This window comes from Peromyscus leucopus, chromosome X (genome assembly GCF_004664715.2).
Source record: "Peromyscus leucopus breed LL Stock chromosome X, UCI_PerLeu_2.1, whole genome shotgun sequence".
Lineage (NCBI taxonomy): Eukaryota > Metazoa > Chordata > Mammalia > Rodentia > Cricetidae > Peromyscus > Peromyscus leucopus.
In genome coordinates, this window is record NC_051083.1 from 96,456,976 (window position 1) to 96,477,455 (window position 20,480).

Sequence of the window (20,480 nt, forward strand, 5' to 3'; positions counted from 1 at the left end):
ATACACCTTAGAACAAATAAAAAATATTTACTTATAATAAAGTGGAACCATCTGGCCATTGTGGTCTTCCAGTCCCAAATGTTTGCTTTGGTTGCGACAAGCCTAGATTAAGTCATCCCTTATGGAAGTTTAGGAGGAATAATGAAGCTGAAAGGCAAGATATAGGGCTTCTGAGGAGCATAAAATGAAGAAAAGAAGGAAAGCAAATGAATAACATTTAGCAGCAAGCCCGCTGAAGTGGTCTCCGTGCTTACTGCGGCAGCTGAACAGCATAAGGTTACTGGGGCTGAAATTTTGAATGACATCTAGCTGACAGCCACTAATACAGTTGCTCTCAACTTCTTACCCAAACGAAAAATTGGGTTGAGGGAAAGAGGAAATTTACAACACGGAAAACTGAGACTGCTACCATGTCTTGTTAGGATCTATATAGAATCTCACTCTAAATCAGACAGAGTAGAAAGGAGAAAATCTTTTCCTGACTGTGTGGATTCAGTCTCTCCTGTGGAATAAATGTTGCTTTTGTGAGATGTCTGAAGTGTTGTTTTCCACCTTGTCCACAATTCTACACTAATTCCGAAGTAGCAGTGTTCAGAAAGCAATACTGCAAAGTAGTAAAGCAAACTGAAACTATGTACTACCACTGCTGAAGCTTTTGGTATGGTGTTGGCAAGATGGGGTGTGCAAGTCAGAACTAGCCACTGTGATGACAGTGAATCCTAGTCTAAGTGACATAGTGATGTTTGCATCTGTCATTCAATAGCAAAGTCTGTGAACTCTGTCATCATGCCCACTCTATTTATGAAAACAGCCTGTTCTATAATTACCTAGTCTCCTGACTTATTTCCAGTTCCCAAGGTTTGACAAAATCACCTGATTTTATTTATTATTAAACTAATTTATACCATGGAAAAGCATGAAGTAGAGTAAGTTAAGAAGTCAAAGTCTGCTTTTCCTCCTGCCTACTTCTATCCCTCTATTACTATTCTTACGTTGATATAGGACCCTTAAGATAGTTCTCATTTATACATTTATAAAAGCACACACACATTTTACATTTGTTTTATTATCTTTTTGAGTTTTTCTGTTTTGCTACATTTAGATACAATTTTACTTTTAGAATTTCTTTTTCTTTCTTCCTTTCTTCCTTTCTTCCTTTCTTCCTTTCTTCCTTTCTTCCTTTCTTCCTTCCTTCCTTCCTTCCTTCCTTCCTTCCTTCCTTCCTTCCTTCTTTCTTTCTTTCTTTCTTTCTTTCTTTCTTTCTTTCTTTCTTTCTTTCTTTCTTTCTGTGTGTGTGTGTGTGTGTGTGTGTGTGTGTGTGTGTGTGTGATCATACGTGTACAATGGATGACTATGTATGGAGGTCTGGAGGTCAGAGGAATACTTCAGTTGGTTCTCGCCTTTCACCATGTGGGTCCTGGAGATAGAACTCAAGCTTGGCATCCAAGTGCTTGCTGATCCATCTTGTCAACACGCGTTATGTTCTTATTAATAACACCACAGTATCCCAATGATTGTATGGATATAGCCAAGCCTATATTGATAAACATTTATGTTAATATGTTAAACTTATGAAAACAATACTGCAGTGACATTTTAAAAACTGTTCTTATTCAGCAGGTGCATTGAACATCTTTTTGTGTGCAATGACAAACACCCTTGTACTTGTAAACACTCTTATAAGTTCCTTTATGTGAAAAGGAATGTTCAAACACTTCCTTTTCAAATTTTAAGATGTTTGAACAATAACTCTTCTTAGACACTGATTCTTATAGATGTACTTTTTTAATTGATTAAATGTACACTATTGCTATCTATATAGAGTCTGACTTGTCAGGCTTATTTTAAGATTTGTGTTAACAACAGAAATAAGGGTAAAAAAAGGAGAATCTGGCCCAGTCTTTTTTTTCTTTCAACTGCATGATCAAGAGCTTTCAGGTTTATAAGGAATCTGACCAAAAGGATGAAGTGGAGTATGTTAGAATCCCATAGAAAGCATTCACTATTGAGAATAGGGGTGGTGACTGTCTTCCTTAGAGAGAACACACAGATTCGTCAGGTCATCCGAAGAGAGTACCAACTTCTGATCTAGACAAAAGGCTATGGCTACAATTAGTTCATGTTTTTGCCCTAATTACAGATGGTAAAATGTTTAGAGGTTGGTGATGACATCATTTGATTTTTCTGAGGGAGGAGAAGAAAGTGATTTTAGAAATGGGTCCCCTTTTGGATTTGATGGAGATTTTTTTCCATGGAAGAAAAAGCTTGGCTTACTGCTGTAGAGTGTGGAAATATTGGAGTTCTTCACACTTACTGCTTCTCTGTTGGCAGGTTGCCGGAAGATATCACCATCAGAATGTTCCCACGACAATTCTCCATCCCCTGTTTATTAAAAAGAAATAAAGAAAGAATCAAACATACATAGAAGGGAAAACTGTCACCCTTTTGACCCAGCCACATTTTTGGAGCAATGTTTCTAAAGTTCTCAAGGCATTTTAGATCTTGTGGCTACCCTTCAAGAAACAGCACTGAACGATTTCTCTGGGTGGGTCTCATGATTCAAAACAACTCAGAAGAAAGTAGTTATCATTTTCTAAACAGACTAACTGTTAACATTATCCAGGATTTGGAATATAAAAGGAAAAATAATCGCTTTTCACCGTAATATAGCCATCATCATCACTTTTGCTTATTTTATTCTAGTGACAGTTAAGTATTTTACAGATCGTATTTAATGTGTGTTTACACTACCCTTAAACAATGGATTTTGAAGTTTTCATTGGTCAAGACTTAAGTTCACCATGATGTCTCTGAGAAGCTATGAATTGACTTAAAAGTAAAAGTTAAACTTGCTATGATTAGAGTATTTGTGCAAGAAATATCCAAGATGCTGTCTTTTTTACTTTTCCTTTATTGTTTTAGAATTTCACATGTGAGTGCTCTATTTACAATGGTTGGTTCTACTCCTCATTCCCCATCCAATTTCTCCCATGTTCCTCCCTCATTCACTCTCAAATTCATGAACTCTTCTTTAGTTATTATTGTTACATACACACCCACACACATAAACACAAACACATACACATATATACATAAGTATATAGGTAGGGAAAAATTCTAAAATTCATATGGAAGCTAAAGCAATCCCAAATAAAAAGAACAGAGCTTAAGGGGGTTACTGTGCCACATTTCAAGCTATATTTCAGAGCTATAGTAATAAAACAGCATACTACTGTTTTTAATTTTGATCCATCACACCTTTCTCTATGTCAGGAGTTCTCAACCTGTAGTTTGTGTCCTCTTTTGGGGGTTGAATGACCCTTTCACAGGGGTTGATTAAGACCATTCGAAAACACAGATATTTACATTATGATTTATAACACTAGCAAAACTTGTTATGAAGTAGCAACAAAAATCACTTTATGGTTGGGGGTCACTACAACATGAGGAACTGTTTTAAAGAGTTGCAGCATTAGGAATGTCAAGAACCACTGCTCTAGGTCTATATGATCCATTCTTTGGACAGTAAACCCCCTATTACTGAAGTCTTCCAGAATAGCTGCTGTTCTGTTTTAAGACGGGGTCTTGGTATGTAGTTGTGGCTAAACTTGAACTCACTTTACTATATAGCTCAGGTTGTTCTGGAGCTCATGGTATTTCCTTCTGTATTAAGTTGGCACTACAGGTGTGCATCACCACACCAAACTCAAGAGTAACTGCTTCAAAGAGAATGGTTTTATGTTAAGGTTTTGGGAGACATAAGCATACAAAAGATATGGATATTTATCAGTTGATTAAAAATGAAACAAATTGAGTAATTGTGAAGAAGCTTTGGTAACCTATGACCATACATATATATGTAAGTATTGTGTGTGCATAATATATATTATATGTATATTACGCTAAACACTAACTAGCTCTTGAATGGGCTAACACAGAACATAGAAAAACAGAAAGAAAATTCTGTTATAATTCATCTCTCAAGCTTTCAAATCCTTGAAACTAAATAATAACATTTTAACTGGTTCAGGGACATGATAGAACCATTGGGGAAATTCATGTAATTTTTTAGGACTTGAAAAAGCTTGAAAATTAGTTTGATAGCCTCCTGCCTTAGACTTGCACACTCTAGGATTATAGGATTGAGCTATAGTGCCTAGCTCATTTACTTAGTTCTGATTGCCTGAAGGACTTAGTATCCTACACTATTTGAAATGTAGAGAACTTCAGACACAATTTTGTCCAAGTGTTATATGAAACAGATGGAGAAACCAAAGATCAGAAAAATAGATGTAGCTATTCATAGTTAAACAATGTTCATTGAGATTAACACCCAAGTCGCTGGCCCCCAGATTCCTGAATAATCATGTTCATCCTATAAAAGCATAGCTTACTCTTTGGTATTTGTGACTACATTGCCATCAAATGATGGAACTGGGAAATCTCTGACAACCCTAGTATTTCTTTTTTTCTCTTTTTCTCTTGAATACTTAAAAGTGCCCTACATTTTTAATATTTTGTTCATTTTCTGTTTTCTCCCATTATAATTCTGCCATGAAAATCAAGATTTTTGTTTATCCTGGTCATTGATGTAATAGTACCACTGACAATAGCAATTTGTACATAGTATTCATTCAGCATTTGCAACATGAATGAGTAACAAAGCATTGTAAATATTTTCCACTGTGAAATGTTTCTTGGCCCTTTGTGGACAAACTGTAAATTTCTTAAAATGAGCTATGCCTTACACTATCTTTGTATCTTCTTGGTCACTACTTTCCAAAGTGTGGTCCTTGTCATCATCTGGGAATTTGTTAGACACTCAAAAGTTTGGATCCCACCCCAGACCTACTGAATCAGAAATTATGGGATAAGGGCCAATAATTTAGGTTTTCATGATCTCTTCAATGGAGTTGGATGCATACACAAATTTAAAAATAGCTGGCCTGGAACAGCTGGTATATTGCTGGGTACATATCAGTGGCTTAATAACTGAACTAAACAGTAGTAAAAATATCAAATTGAGTGTGTGGCTGGAAGAACAGTTTTCTTCCTGTGTGGGTGCAGATGATAGGCAAAGACTATCTGAAGACCTATGTGGAAAATCTAACTGGCTACAGTGAGAGTTGGCTATGACAGGAAATAATGCTGAAGAGTCAAATAACAAGCCTTGAATGATACATAAGTGGAAAGACTGATACTATTACGAGTGAGACAAATCATTCTGGGCCCTTGCCCTCAAGATGTTCTCGTTGAATTTGGAAGTGACTGGACATCAGTTTAAGATGCAGTCTAAAAACATATGAAGGTCAGCAACTGGAAAAAAAGTGTGTGTATATATATATACACACACACATATATGTATACATGTATACACACACACACATATATGTATACACACACACACACACACACACACACACACACACACATATATATGCATGCTTAGGCCATATTGAGTTGGGAAGATGGACTCATGGAAAAAGCATTTTAAATGAACTATGGCCCATGTTTTTAGAGGTAGATGCAGAAGTGTTACAGGGACACTGCTGGTGTGGGCAGCGCACCTCAGCTGAAATGAATGACAGCACTTTGGAAATAGCAAGCTATGCAGAAGTAAGCAGGAAGAAATCAGGTACTGTTTGGATAGAAATTTTAGATTGGGGCTGGTAACTGATTGAAGTAGAGTGTTGAGGAGGGGTTGTAAATAATTTGGGGGCATCAAAAGCAGGTTGAAAAATTCACATTTCATCCTGTTATTAATTTTCAGAGAGAAGGTCCGATAGTACAAATGATATCTGAGGAAGCGTCTTCTGGCAGCGCAGTGTAGCCTAGCTGGGGACCACTAAAACCTCAGAGTCTAACCAGGAGGCAGCTATGGTGACAGGTGATAGGCCATGCATCACTGCAAACTGCTCAGAGAGGAAAGCTGAGGCACATGACTGCAGAGCAAAAGAAAGTATTAAGACCGATGGTAAATGTGATCACAGAGGAAGAAAGCAGAGAAGAAAACAGTATAAAGTGATTGTCAGCTTGAGAATCTGGAGAGGTGTTCAGTGTCCTTGACAGTGACTGAGTAGGGATAAACAGAGATTTGCATGTCCTGTTTTAGTTGGCAGTGGTGATTCTGAGCCAAATGAAAGTAGACCAGAAAGACGATTAGAAACTAGAAAGGGATTTACCAGCAAATGGTGAAATGAAATGTAATAAAGCTACATGCTAATGCTCCAAGCTAGTTCTGAGTAGCTGAAGAGAGAAACGAAAGTACACAAGAAGAATCATAGAGCAGCTCTCTTCATCACATCCATTTCTAAAGATTTCCTGACTGATATTAGCAAACAAGGGCTTCTTAGCTAGACGTCACAGAAGCTCAGTGTATCATATGTAGGTACTGGAGATTTGAAAGGGTTTCTCATTAAAGAGCCTTTAAGTACTCAGAGTCCAGGCAAATGGCAGAAGCATTACAGACACATGCAATCACCAATAGGCAGAAACTTAAGATGGCAACGCAAATGAGGTAAGCCAGTGTCAAGTACAGCAGCAGAAGATTAATATCCTGTAAAACAAGGTCAGATGAATGTGCCTCAGCCCTGTAGTTGCAAATCTGAGGCCTTGCAGACAGATACACATGCATAAAATGAAGTATCTTACCAACTTCAAAAATTATTGGAGCTATAATTTCTGAGTATACAGAGAGAGATAGAGATAGAGAGAGACTCTGTTTACTGTATGCATCCTATATATTATCAATACATATACTATATAATAACATATAATGTATAAATAATATATAGTACATACACTATGGGCTGTTAGTATTTCTGTCACCTTTGAGATTTGAAAGTCATCAAAATGACATTACCCAACACTTTAGTAAATAGCTGCTAAAGGTTTTAACATTTGAGTTAACCTCTTTAATCGAAGTCATCATCGACATACTGAAATAATCATTTTAGATGCTCATTCTTTGTATGTCTAAAAGTAGCTCTCTAGACCGGGTAGTGTCTGTCTGAATAGCTAAAAATAGATATCCATTTATAATCTTAGCTATTATATCGTGGGGAAAATAGGCACCAATACCCTAAAAAACTGTTTCATTTTCTCTACTCACTGGACAATTTGTCTTGAGTGATATGGAACTTTTTTTTCCAACTATGGCTTTGAAAAAAAAAAAAAACAGTGATTCTAATGGAGACAGATGGATTCTAGTTGATTCCGAGAAGCAACAAGATGTAATTTTAACCAATTTTTTAGACCAAAATGAAAAACAACTCTAGTGTACTGTATGTCAAACAATATTCATTTAACCTTAAAAGCCACATGTGTTGTTCATTCAAATCTCAATTATACTTTGAGTGGTACCCTATGGGGTTGGAATGGCTTGGCTTTCTGGTAATGGGAGAAATGGAGACCAAGTATTTGAAAAATGGTCAAAAGCTAGGATGAAATTCAGACTGTTTATAACTTCCACAACTTCCATTAATCTCTGGTTTGCTTGAGTAGGTCAAAGAAGCAAACTCTGCTCTCTCAAAAAGACTATGTGAACAATGAGATTCTGATATACCCATGAAGATAGATCCCCAAAAGAAAAGTATGCCAGTGTGTAATCACTTCTGAACCACATAGGACATTAGAAACAAGGTGGCCATGAGGCCTAATTTATCTAGGCTAACCTAGTTTTATTCTCTCTCTCTTTTTATCTGCCAGGCACAATTATTACAGCTTCATCTCTTGGTTTCTGAAATGTATGGTTTAAGGGGGCAAATTCTATAGTCACTCCAATCTTCATTTTAAAAAGACGTGAATCATCGGGGTGGGGGGGAGGGGGTTGGTATCCCCATATTTTCACAGGGATGAGTTGAAATCAGGAGAACCATGGCAAACAGTGAAAGAGCTTTTGAGAGGAAATGGAAGAGGAAGCATAGAGAAAGCCATCACGAGATCTCCAACTGCCACATGCAAGGCAATTACCCAGAAAAATGAATAGTACTTGTAGAAAACTGCACTGTGCGCATGAACGCATTTGAGGCTGAGTTTCAGGAGGCACAGGGTAAAGCAACCAGTAAGTGCCTGGTGTGCATATCAACACTGTAGTCTCTCAACAGTAATGTGGTTAAATAGATCCAAACCCATGGTTAAAAATGGGGCCATGGCTTCCCAGAGTCCCATATTAGTCCCTAGAAAGAGTCATCACAGAGACTGTATTTTCCAGTAGCCTCAGAGATAAAGAGTTCTCAAAGTTGCTTCATTTTCCCAAGTTGAAAGGCAGCATAGATTAAATGGCCAAGAGAGTCGAGTAGAACTGCAGAGTCTGACTGCAAATCCTAGCTTTTCCTCTTTCTGCATGTGTGACTATGGACAAATCCATCAACTTCATTGTGTTTCATTTTCCTTATCATTGAAAAAGATACAACAATGCCTACCTTACAGGCCTTTGAAGAATAAATGGGTTAGTGTATATTGAAAATGCTTGAAACAGTGCTTAGCACATGGAAATTATCATGTAAGCATTGTCTATCACCCTTACTCCATTCCTTTCTCTCCCTTGCTTTTTCCTCCTTCGCCTCAAAAACAGCTGACACATAGTGGGGAAAACCAAGCCTCAAATACTCTTACAAATGTGTAGGTATTTAACAGAAGAACGAGTTTAGATTAAATAAACACATAGAACTTGGTAAGGGGATAATGTATGACCTTACTAGGTTCTAAATGCTTATTTAATCTAAACTCGTTCTTCTGTTAATGCCCTCACATAGAAAGAGGAACATTTTGTTTCTGAATCATGAGATGTCAAGGTTCTGGACATGAATATATACACACAGACACACAGACACAGACACACAAGAATAGGCATATATATGAGAGGGGGAGCTCATATTTTCTACGAGCTCATATTGCTCAGGTTCTCTTGTATATATGCCAGATCGCTCTTTATTTTCATTTTTTTTTTAGGAAATAAGTTTTTGTACATTACTTAAAACCCCTTTTCTCATTTAGCTAAAACAAAAGTTAAGAGGGTAGCTATCTGCTTTATTGGGAAGCAGTTCAACCATAGCTATAAAGAATAGTGTTGAAATTCCAAGTATATCCACACAGAGTCCTGTGCTACCATACCCATGGGGGATGTGGGGATGCGGGGTGGCTTGGGAAAGAGGACTGGGGGGTGGGAGGAGGGAGGAGGGAGGTCTGTGGATAGCATGAGGAGTGAATAGAAAATTTCTTAATAAAGAAAAATAAAATAAACAAGCAAGATGGAAAAGGGCAAGTACATGGAAATGAATAGAAGGTTTTTTTCTTTCTTTCTTTCTATGAGCAGTCCTTTGGCCTTGGTTTATCCAAAGAAGAGTGGGGTCCTTGGTGGAAATAGGGGGCATGCATCTGCTTTTAATAGCCAAAAGGAAACAGAAAGTGAATGTAGTCCTGCTAGCTGTGAGTGTGAAACAACTAGGTGATTACACACTGTCCATGTAACCTGTGTGTGGAGACAGCACTTCGTAAGTTCTTATGGTTAGAATGTGGGTAATATTCAGATAAGATGCCTCTGCTCAGCTTCGCTGTTCTTTCTTATGGTTCTTTACCATCTGCTTATGTTGGCAATCAAGAATTAAGATTGAGTCCTGTAAAGAATGGAGTCTAGACTCATGGAGACTATTCTAATGTGAGCAATGGACGCATCCAATGGTGTCTCTGGCCAGCCAGAAGATGCCTAGAAGTACTTAAAAGAATAACGCTAAGGAAAAAGTGGCTTTAATCACCCATAAAGAAATAATTGCCATGAAATGCTGCACTGGGAATTTTTATTTTTATAATCAGACTCACACAATCACAGAAAAAAAAAAACCGTTAACTCCACAAAAGGATGGGATGTTATTAATCCTGACAGGATATCCCGGATGGCCAATTAGGACACTTGTCTACTAATTTAAATTCTGTATGGAAGTCAGTGGTGTCCTATCCACTGTCTAAAGGAAGCAATAGCCTAGAAATAAGACACATTCCAAAAAGAACATGATGTCCAAAGGGTGGGGGTCCTAAGACAGTTCACCCTCACATAGAGATAAATTCTTAGAACAAACAATGTAGAAAAAAAAAAACAAGCTAGGAAGTTTCCATGGAAGGAAAAAAGGTTCTAGCTGGGGGGAAAAAAGCAGACATCACTGGCAAATCTCTAAGATGGTTCCATATTCCTAACCACAAGTGATGTACTTTAAAAAAATATTACTAATAGTGGTCAGACTTTTGTGTAGCTTTGAAAATATGGTATTTCAATGTTTTCAAGTGTAGATGATAATATGATAAATTATTATTTTACTTTAGTATGAATATTTAAGATGGAATATTCCCTTTTAAATCTGTATGAACCACTGTTGCTAACTCTAGATACAATATTTAATGGACATCTATGACTGATTAATTTGTGAAGGAGAAATGGAAAGCTGCTAAGTGAAGAGCAGGCATAAAGTTTCAGGTACACAACACGGACGTTAGCTTAAAAAACTACAGTGCTGGAGACAGACCTCCAAGATGCCTACGCACCAGGCGAGTGCTCTACCACCAAGCTCCGTTTACAGACCAGATTTTGCTTTTCAAGTCATGTTTCCTTCCTGTCATTCTGACCAAGAGGAGATAGCAGTGTTTCTACTGAAAATGTGGCAAATTGGAAACAACCCAAGACTGATTTGTAAGGCTCAATATTTGGATATATTGTTATCATCTCATCATTTTCCCTCATTTCTTTTGTTTTGGTTTTTCGAGACAGGGTCTCACTGTGTAGCACTGGCTGTCCTGGAACTCATTACATAGACCAGACTGGACTTGAACTCATAGAAAGCTGCCTGTTTCTGCCTCTCAAGTGCTGGGATTAAAGGCGTGTGTCACCACACCTGGCTTTTCCTTCATTTCCAAAACTGAAAAACTTTCTATATTTTTATAGTGTTTAGAAAAAATGAAATATCACACACACACACACACACACACACACACACACACACACACACACACACACACAATTTTCCTGATGATGCCTAGATCTAGCCAAGGTGGCTTTTGAGGTGCAATTTTGCTGCTTTTGGAAAAACAAATCAAGAATCTTAAATAAGGGCCTGCAGGAATGGCTTAATAGTTAAGATCACTGGCTGCTGTTCCAGAGGATCCAAGTTTGATTTCCAGCACCCACAGGGTAGCTCAAAACCATCTGTAATTCCAGTTTCAGGGAATCTGACGCCCTCTTCTGGCCTCTGTGTTTACTAGGCACACATATGGTTGATGCCCAAACATACATGGAGACAAAATGTTTATATACATAAAATAATTATTTTAAAAAGAAATTTAAATAAAATGGCAATATTTTTGAACATGGGAAAGTTACTTTTAAACTGGTCTTTCCAGTTTTGGTATCTTTGAAACAGCATAAAAATCTCAGTTTAATGAAAAGAAACTTTAGCTTTGTCCATGGACTCATTTGAGATGAATGAATGCTGGGTGCACATGCATATTGGATCAATTAGCGTGGACTGAACAGGCTGTGAGTTTAACTACCTCACCTGTCTCCTATCCAGACCTGAATTTGAGACCATGCATAGAGCATTTATTTTGTGATTGTGTCTGTCTTAGATTTTTATGAACCCCACCAGCAAGATATATGTGTAATTCTATGCTAGAGGTAGCAGGGTGAGAAAAGATAGTTCTTTACTTACAGAAGTGCCAGCTCAGAAGACAAGACACACAAAACAATGAACTACACAAGAAAATAGTAGAATATTTTAAATGCTAAACTCTATTGCTATAGTTTAAATGTGGTTTGCCTCTGTCAAAGGTTATATACAAAATTGGTTGTGATGTGTGCAAGATGTGGTGTTAGAGTGGTGAGCATCTTTCTTTGGAGACTGGATCTTTTGTGAGAGTGGGAAAAAGGAGTTCAGCTTCTTTATACTCTTCCTTGCTTCTCAAACTCCCTGTTTTCCATACTATTTTTTGTCGTTGATGGAGCAGCATGTGGGCTTTACATAACAGACAGGGTAGCCTAGCCTCTAGCACTGTGAGATAACCCTCTCTACTTTACAAATTACCTAGTCTCAGTTATTGTGCTGTAGCAACACAAGATAGACCAAGATATGCATGAGCCAGACTAAGACTTATAGTTAGTTAAAGCAGGAAGTCAATAAGCTAGATATATTAGTCAGAACTACTAGAAGTGGAGTTTCATTAACTGCCAATAATTCCTCAGTAAAGGGTAAGGCAGAGGAATTGTAGGGGAGAAAGGTTTCAGGAGTAGTGGGATGGGATAAGAGGGGAATACTGGGTGAATACAAACAAAATTTATTATATACATGTATGAAACTGTCAAGTAATAAATTAAAAACTATTTTTAAAACCTACAGTCTCAGCTGTGCTCCTAAAAAATGGATTGCATTCTAATCGGTGAAAGGAAGGTGTCATTTAAAGCTCGTGGTGGAAAAAGTTGAAGGGAGATATATAACACAAGGGACATGGTATATTTTGGGCTATGGTGTCTGAATATACGTTCACGTTAAAGAAATGATAATGAGTTACAGGTAAAAGAAGGACCAGACTGTCTTAAAGCCTTTAAGAATAAATAAGCCAAGCTCTTCCAAGAGCTAGGTATGGTGGCACAAACCTATAATGCCAGCATTGGAGAAGCTGTGGCAGGAGGATCACAAATGTGAGGCAAGCTTGGGATATACAGGGACTTTCTGTTTCAAATTCAAATAAAAACCTGTTCACTCACTTCCACAAGCAAGCAACAAAAGATTAAAGGATTAGGGAGCACATACAAAGTAGAGCACACAGCGCAAACAGCGCAGGCAGGAGTGCTCGTTTGATGGCAGCATCAGGAATTCAGAGACTATAGGTCTGTCACCAGTTCTCTCCCTTACTTCGGATCCCCTTTCTCCTCATCCTGAAGAGGACAAAGTGACCTGGACATCATGGCAGTTGATGGAGGGGAGATACTCCAGGGATTTCTCTCCTACTCTCCAGATTAGGATCCTCTTTCCTTTTAGTTACAGACTTTTATGACATCTGTCTTTGGTGGCATATGGCATGGCTGTAAGTTAAATGATTTGTGAGAGAATTCATGGTAGTAAGAGACATAAACAAACAAACAAATAAATAAATCCCCATAATTCTGACTCCAGAGCCTCAAACTGCTTTATAACTGTTGAGGAACATTTACTGTACTGTGGCAAGAATGTCTTCTGATGCAAGACAGTAAAGGAAAAAAGGAACTTATACGGCACATGGTATAGGCTTTAAGAGTAACTTGTACAGTCCATCCTTCTCTGTAATGCCCCAACCTACTCACTCACAACTGAAGGGGGACCTTCTCATTCCACCTTTCTCTCTCTTCATACTCAAAGAATATTGGGTGTAAATATCTACTTCCATTCAGTCATGAAACACTTGTTAAGTAACCACTAAGTACCTGGTCCTGTTTCAGGGCTAGAGATGAAATGGTGGACAAAAATGATCTTGGAATTTGTTCTTAGGACACCTCATTTTTTTTCTGGGAAAGAGAAGCATTTAGCATATAATGATGCAAGTAAAAAAAAGTATCCAAATAGTTAATGTGGTAATTACTGATTTGGAACTTTGGAATCTGGGTGACTAGGCTCGACATTTGATTCTGCCTTTTCTCTTGCTTTAGGGCAGATCACTTCAGAACCTCTATCTCCACTTCCTAGCTGTGGAATAGGAATGAAAACAGTTCCCACTACTGTGATGAGGATCAACTGAGTTACTCTAGATGTAACCATTTAAACACTGCCTGGTGCATACAGAAGTGTGACATAGCCACACAATCTATAAAATAAGGCTTTGAATACATCCGGCAGCTTACCCTAAATTCTTCTGCCTTGTCCATAGTCCAAGTACATAGCCTTCCCCTTTGACTTGGCAACGTAGGCAGGAGACGGGAAGCCGAAATGATAAATGGTGAGGGGAAAGCTGGGTGTGGGTTTAATTTGAGGTCTGTCTGCCCCATATATGGCAGTAGTACATCTCTGCAGAGATGGGTTCTTCTGATAAACTTTCCCTTACGCTTCTAGCGGCTGTTTGCACTAGGCTTTCAGTCCAGATGAGGTTTGCTGAAGTGCCAGCAATGACATGCACCCTGCCAACACTCTCCTGACTGTCCCAGCCTCACAGACATGTCTAAACAACTGAGGCCGGGGCTGAGATTCAATCTGAGTCTAAGATTGCTGTCTGACCCGGGGAGAAAGGCGAGAATTAGTGTTTGGTGACAGTGCAGACGAGCTGTTTCAATGTGGCCCTTTATATGAAGGACTGCAAGTTCAGCACTCAAAAGGTTGTTGTTTTTTTTCTTCAGTATTTGGCCTTCAGTTAGGGTGGTCAGCATAGGGAAGAAGTGTCTGGGTTCCCTGCTGTGTGAGTAATATGCTTCAACAAGATACACCTTTGTACAAACATCATTTCAGCAGAAAAAAAATCACTAGGTGCTTCAGAAATGGGAACATCAAAGGCATTTCAAGCACATTATATACAACTGAAAGATGTAAAGAAATTGGAGGCACAGAAAAAACAATTTTTATAAAAGTGAGGGATTTAGTCTTTATAAAGAAAGATGAAAGAAAGTGGTGCATTTAGGCTAGAGATGCCAAAGGAAGAATTTAATGAATTGTCAAGCATATGAAGGGACAATGCATGATCAGTAATAATGAGCTTTCATCTGCGGCTTCTGAGGACTCACTAAAAGGGAAAAGTTAAATTGTGACAAGGGAATTGAAGACAGTCAGTACCAGGATCTGTTCCCACAAGAAGGACTAGAAATAAAGCTCTGTCTGTGGAGATTAAATAAATAAAAGGCAAATCTATCAGACACGGGAAGGCTCCGTTCTACTTAACTTCAGGATAATTGCCACTTCTTAAGCAATCACTCTGTATGAGGCCTTATCCTAGCACTCTATGCCATGGCAGTTAATCTTTACAACCACTGTGGGTGGTGGATACCATCACATCCTTCATTGTTACAGCTGAGAAATCCCAGGCTCTGGGTGGTTAAGTGGCTTGTCTAACGGACGGTGTAGATGGTGGTCCTGCAATGGCAAATCCATGTCCTTCTGTCTGGGAGAGCCTTTTTCTGCAGCTTACAGCTTCTTCATTGTAATAATACTCCATCTAGCAATGCCCTTTCTTTTATTAATTGTTCTCTAGTTTATATTTCTCTATCCCTCTTTCTAAACAAAATAATCTTGCCATCGTGACAGGACTAGAATGACCAGCTGGTTATATTAGCAAACCCATACACATCTCTGTGCAGAATCGACTTTTGGACTTTGGGCCATATTAAAAATTAAGCTGGAACAAATGTCAAAAGAGAGGAGAGAGACATGTTATCTCAATTTCTATTATTTTGACAAATGTAATAACAGCACTGTGGTACCACACACGCACACAGTCACACACACAGAGTGAGAAACAGGTAGGGAAAGATGCATGGCCTTATTAAAACAAAAATGTAATTAGGCTGTAATTGAATCCATATTGAATTATAAGGGATGGACAAGTGGGATATTAAAAGGAATGAGTATAGACTGATAGCAGAACAATTAGGTGGCCAACAAATCAGAGATTAAAGTTGATTGCATTTCCATCCATTCATCCTGGTTTCAGACTTTCAGCAAGTTCAGCTTCATTGCACAATGCAGATTAGCAAACCATCAGTGATGGTCATCCTCAGTCATCTTTGGAGGGTTTTGTCAAAGTGCTTGTCCATGCACCACCATTTTACTGCAGAAAGAATGATAATTCAGTTGAAATACTGACTATTGGGCCCTACTCCAAGGTCACTGTAGGTGTGGTCCAGATATGAATCAACATGGTCCTTATGAACAAAAACACTGTGAGAGGACAGGGTAAATGATGCTTAGAATTACCTCTGTAATACTGTTAACTATTATACATGTGAGGGTAAAGACTTTTGAGTAGAGGTATAGATTAGTTAAAGCCATCGTTTTGAAAGAGTAAGATGAAAACAATAATAGGGCGCATCAACATGACTTCCACAAGGAAATACCATAAAATTTTCTTCTAACTCAGTGCTTCTTAACGTTGGCTACACATTAGAATCACTTTCTTCTCCTGAAGTAAGTGCGCTGTGACAATTCCTATGTACATCCATGGTTGAAAAACAATGTGTAGATACATATCACATTTGTCTACTGTTCATTATTGATTCCTCAGGCTATCCTAGACTGTCTTAGACCCTTTCTTGTGTTATCCCACTTAAATCTTGCAACCGTGTTCCTTCTTGTAGAGACTGTTAGACATGTTTAAGGTGGTCATTCAGCTAGAAAATAGCCAGGCTTGGGCTTAAACTGAAGCATTATGACCCCAAAGGCTGCACGTAGGACGACTTCTCTGCAATGTGATCCCAAGAGCAAGGCCCATCTTCCCATACTCGAGAAGTCACTTTACCAACTTCTTCAGGCCTCTCCTCCTGTATTATTGCCTCCCTTTAATATAACCTGGATGAAAGAGCCAGTGAGCCCTTTTCAATGGAACCATACAGTACTTTTGCTCCCAAATTTCCACTGGTTTCTCAGGGCATGAAAAACTGAAAACCAAATTCCTTTTTCACAGCCTCCACAGCCTTGTATGTTCTAACTTCTGCTCATCCCTTCAGCCTCGTCTCATCTCTTGCCATTCTCAACCACAGTCACCTTATTCCAGCCACACTGTTCCTCAGACTCTTGGAATGCTTCAAGCACTTCCTTTCCTGCGCCTTAGAACTATTTTTCATCTCTGTCTAGAATTCTCTTCCCCAGGCTCTTTGAATAGATGGCTCCTTTTCATCTTTCAGATTTGAATTTCAAGATGCTCAATCCAGGGCCTTCTTCACAATTCAAGCTTAAACTTTTGATAAAAAAATCATATTTTTATTTATTGCTTTAATAATATTTATATTGTCTATATTTATATATATGCTTGCTTATTTATTTTTTGTCTTTTCTGGTGAAATATGAGTTCTGGAAGGGCAAAGAATGTATCTTTGCTACGGCTGAGTAGGTTGTGTCCTGCTCAAGGGTGCCATAGTTGGAGGTATAAATATATAGGAACTTTCTGGAAAATGACAATAGAGTATCCTAAGTATGGGGTTCCTTTTTGTAATTCACACAAACCTGATAAACAGTCTAGCAATGTCCTGTATGCATATATTTTATATACAGCATTGGGCACGGTTTAGTTTTAGTTTTACATACAGGAGATGCTTGATACATTCATTGATTATATGTAGCTAAGGAAGAAAATATTAATATTGCCAAATGGGAAGGACTAGAAAAGATTGCTGATAGATCTGGTAATCTGAGAAGAGGCAAACAAGACCAAGTTAAAGGTGATTAAGTATGAGCCTAGAAAGAAAATCTAGTATCACTGTAAAACAAAAACAGAAGCTAAAGAAGAAAAGACAGGTTTGAGGAGATGATGAGTCCATTGCATTTACAGAAATGAGACAGTGTCTGTAAACAGAGAGTACCACAACCAATTCCTTTTCCTTCAGAGATGGGAGAGGTATTTTGCTCTTCCCTAAATTCTGCTACTCTGGATGGCGATCCTCAGATTCTTGGGATGTAGGACACTTACCTCTGCATACCCGGCAGCAAGAATCTGGAACAGAGACTGGGAATGCGCAGGTCAGTTTAGGGCAAGTCTTGAGACCACAGTACACATTCCCTTCCTGCCAAGGAAAGCAAGAGTCAATTCCAGGCTGATCTGAGATAACTATTTGTCAGGGATTACCTCAGTACCTGCGATACAGCCGGGAATCAAAACATGGCACTGTTCACTTACAGCTAGTCTTAGGTTCTTCTTCCATTTCATTATGCACTATTTAATTTCCTATTTCCTACTTCTTCATGAGAGAGATGAACTCCCCAAAGAGTTAGCAATCTTTGTCAGGTATCTGGGCCCAAGGAAAGAGACAGTATTTTGGGAGGGCTGCCACCAGCCTCCAAACCTTATTCCTCTTCTCTGATTTTTACTGTATCCTTTGGTCCTTATCATAACCTAGCTAGCTGCTGGGAGTGGATGGAAATGAGAATTTGTGCCGTCGCCACTATTTATGACATCCAATAGAGTCTTCTTTCAAAACCAAAAGACAGGGGAGGGGACAGCTCAATCCATGTGAGGCAAGGAAGAGGAGCCACTTTACTTGGGAGTTGCATCTGTTATTCAAATAATTTCAATTTTCTAGATTTCCCCCTTTAAATGTTATTTCTTAAACCTTGTGCTTTGTTCTTGGATATACATCCTACTGAGGCTTGAAAGGCCATTAGAAAAATAATGTCATACTGAGATACTGAATTTTCACTAAAAATCCCAACTGGAAGAGATTCTATAGTTACCCTTGATAATCCAGCGTTTATTGCCCCAGTCAGTAAAGATGTTTCTAAGCTCTGCCAGTTTCATTTTTGTTTATCTTTTTGTTGTTTGTTTTGTCTTTGTTGTAATTTTTGATGCAAGGTCTTGCTGTGTAGCTCAACTTGTTCTCAAACTTGTGACAATCCTCTAGCCTCCCCCTCTCATGCTTCACCTTAAGACATATTTTAATAATTCTTTAAGGATTTCATGCATGCATATGATGTATTGTGATCACATTCTTCCCTCACTCCTCCCTTAACTCCTCCCAGATTCACCCCCATCCCCAAGCCCTCCCAATGTCTCGTCCTTTTGTTTTTGATAAACCACTAAGCCTATTTGTACCACTCATATACTCTTGGGCATGAGGGGTCATCCACTGGAGAATGAGCCACCTAGCAGGAGCCACACCCTTAAAGAAAACTGATGCCTCCCTCACCCAAGAAGCTGCTACTTGACTTTCTCTCTCTGAGAAGCCATTGATAGCTCCTCTCATGCTTCATTCTAAATATCTATTTTACCCTATTTTATTGCTCTGTGTAAAATTCTCTGGACTACACAATTAGGTAAGTAAATAGTTGCTGGACTTTTTCTTAAATAAAGTGTACACAGTGACTAATAGTGTTATGGGAATCATTGTGACTTTAGCTCTTTGACAATTGTTGAAACTTAATGAAGATCAGGTAGTTTGGACAGGTAGGGAGGCTCGAGATGTAAATACACTTTATCTTCATTCAAACACATTACAGTGTCTGCTTCACTGAAAAGACAAGGACAGAGGCGGCTCCTTTCCGATCTGAGTAGTGAGCAGCAGGGGCATTACGATGCAGGGTCTTACCGAGCAGCTGCACTGGGTGCACTGATTGGGTTGCCGGTTCTGAAAGAGCCCTTCAGCCATGAACAGTTCTCCATGTTGGTAAGTGGTTCCATTGTACTCACATGATTTGCTGGTCACCTTATTGTTCACTGGTGGTAAGGAATCTTCTGGAACAGAGTGGAGGAGAAAAACCAAAACACATCAAGTATTGGCATAATTGCTAAGAATTTCATAATTCCCAACAGCAGATGGGGCTGTACTACATAGAGGGAGTTAAAATACAATCCTTGTCCAGAGGTTAATAATTCTAGGTAGTAGTATTAAAACAGCCACAGAAGAATTACAGCTTACCATCTGGTCATCTTTTCTTAAGAATTTACTGAGCACTTCCTATGTGCCTAGCAGTATCATAAGCATCAGAGAAAGAAGGACAAGGCCTTGCCTTGATTGAGCTTATACTATACTTGGTCCAGCATGAATAACGTGATGACTTACCGAAAAAGGAATCCACACTACCACTATTTAGTCTTCCCTTAGACCTTCAGAAAAACCATCTATTGTCTGCTGTAACTACCCTGGAAACATTATTCCTCATCATGTTTTGTATAGATTGTCATACGTTTGTACATATATTTTTTATATAGCTCACCACATGTTTCCTCTGGTCTCGGTGGTTGTTACTTATTGTGAATTTCCCCACCAAGACAGCCTTCTCCCTTGACTCTTTTTCACCTGTTGAAGTCCTTGACTGTAAAGGTTCAACTCTCGTTTTTTGTTTTTTTTTTTCTCCACAAAGTATTGTGCAATAATTCTAGTCAGTGCTCTGGACCTCTCAATGTACCTGATGTCTAAAGCACACTATCTGGAACTTAAATATTACTGGAACATGTATCTGTAGACTATGGTCACCTAGCAAACTGTTTATAAAGAGGCTTGCTTATGTGTTTTTAAGAGTGACGCTTGTAACCATCTATGAGTCAAGTGGGTTAGATTCTTCCCTTCATTTTTATATTGGAGAGAAACAAATCAAGAGACTAACTTCCCCGAAGTAACAAAACTAGTTAATGGTGGAATGGAGAACCCAAACCCGGCATCCTGAAATTAAATTTCATCTTCTATCAGCCTATTTACACCTGCGTATGAATTACTTTTTGAAATTGAGTCTCTTTCATGTATTTCCACTTCACAGAGTCTAGCATACAATTGCCATATAGAAGAAAAGTTAATTCACCCAGTGAGTTTACTTTAAGAGAATGATCTCTGGAAT

General features: G+C 38.5%; 1 protein-coding gene across 4 annotated transcripts in view; it reads right to left on the minus strand.

Moving 5' to 3' along the window:
• Chrdl1 (chordin like 1) overlaps nucleotides 1-20,480 on the minus strand; it is a 119,090-nt gene that overhangs the window by 23,035 nt on the left and 75,575 nt on the right. For 2 of the 4 annotated variants that reach the window (XM_028876955.2, XM_028876952.2), the window contains exons 5-7: nucleotides 19,235-19,380; nucleotides 17,623-17,716; nucleotides 2,315-2,382 (exon numbers count right to left, since the gene is read on the minus strand). In XM_028876955.2, the coding sequence (XP_028732788.1) occupies nucleotides 2,315-2,382; nucleotides 17,623-17,716; nucleotides 19,235-19,380 (308 nt within the window). The remainder of the gene's footprint in view (nucleotides 1-2,314; nucleotides 2,383-17,622; nucleotides 17,717-19,234; nucleotides 19,381-20,480) is intronic. The other 2 variants (XM_028876956.2, XM_028876953.2) reach the window with 1 other exon arrangement.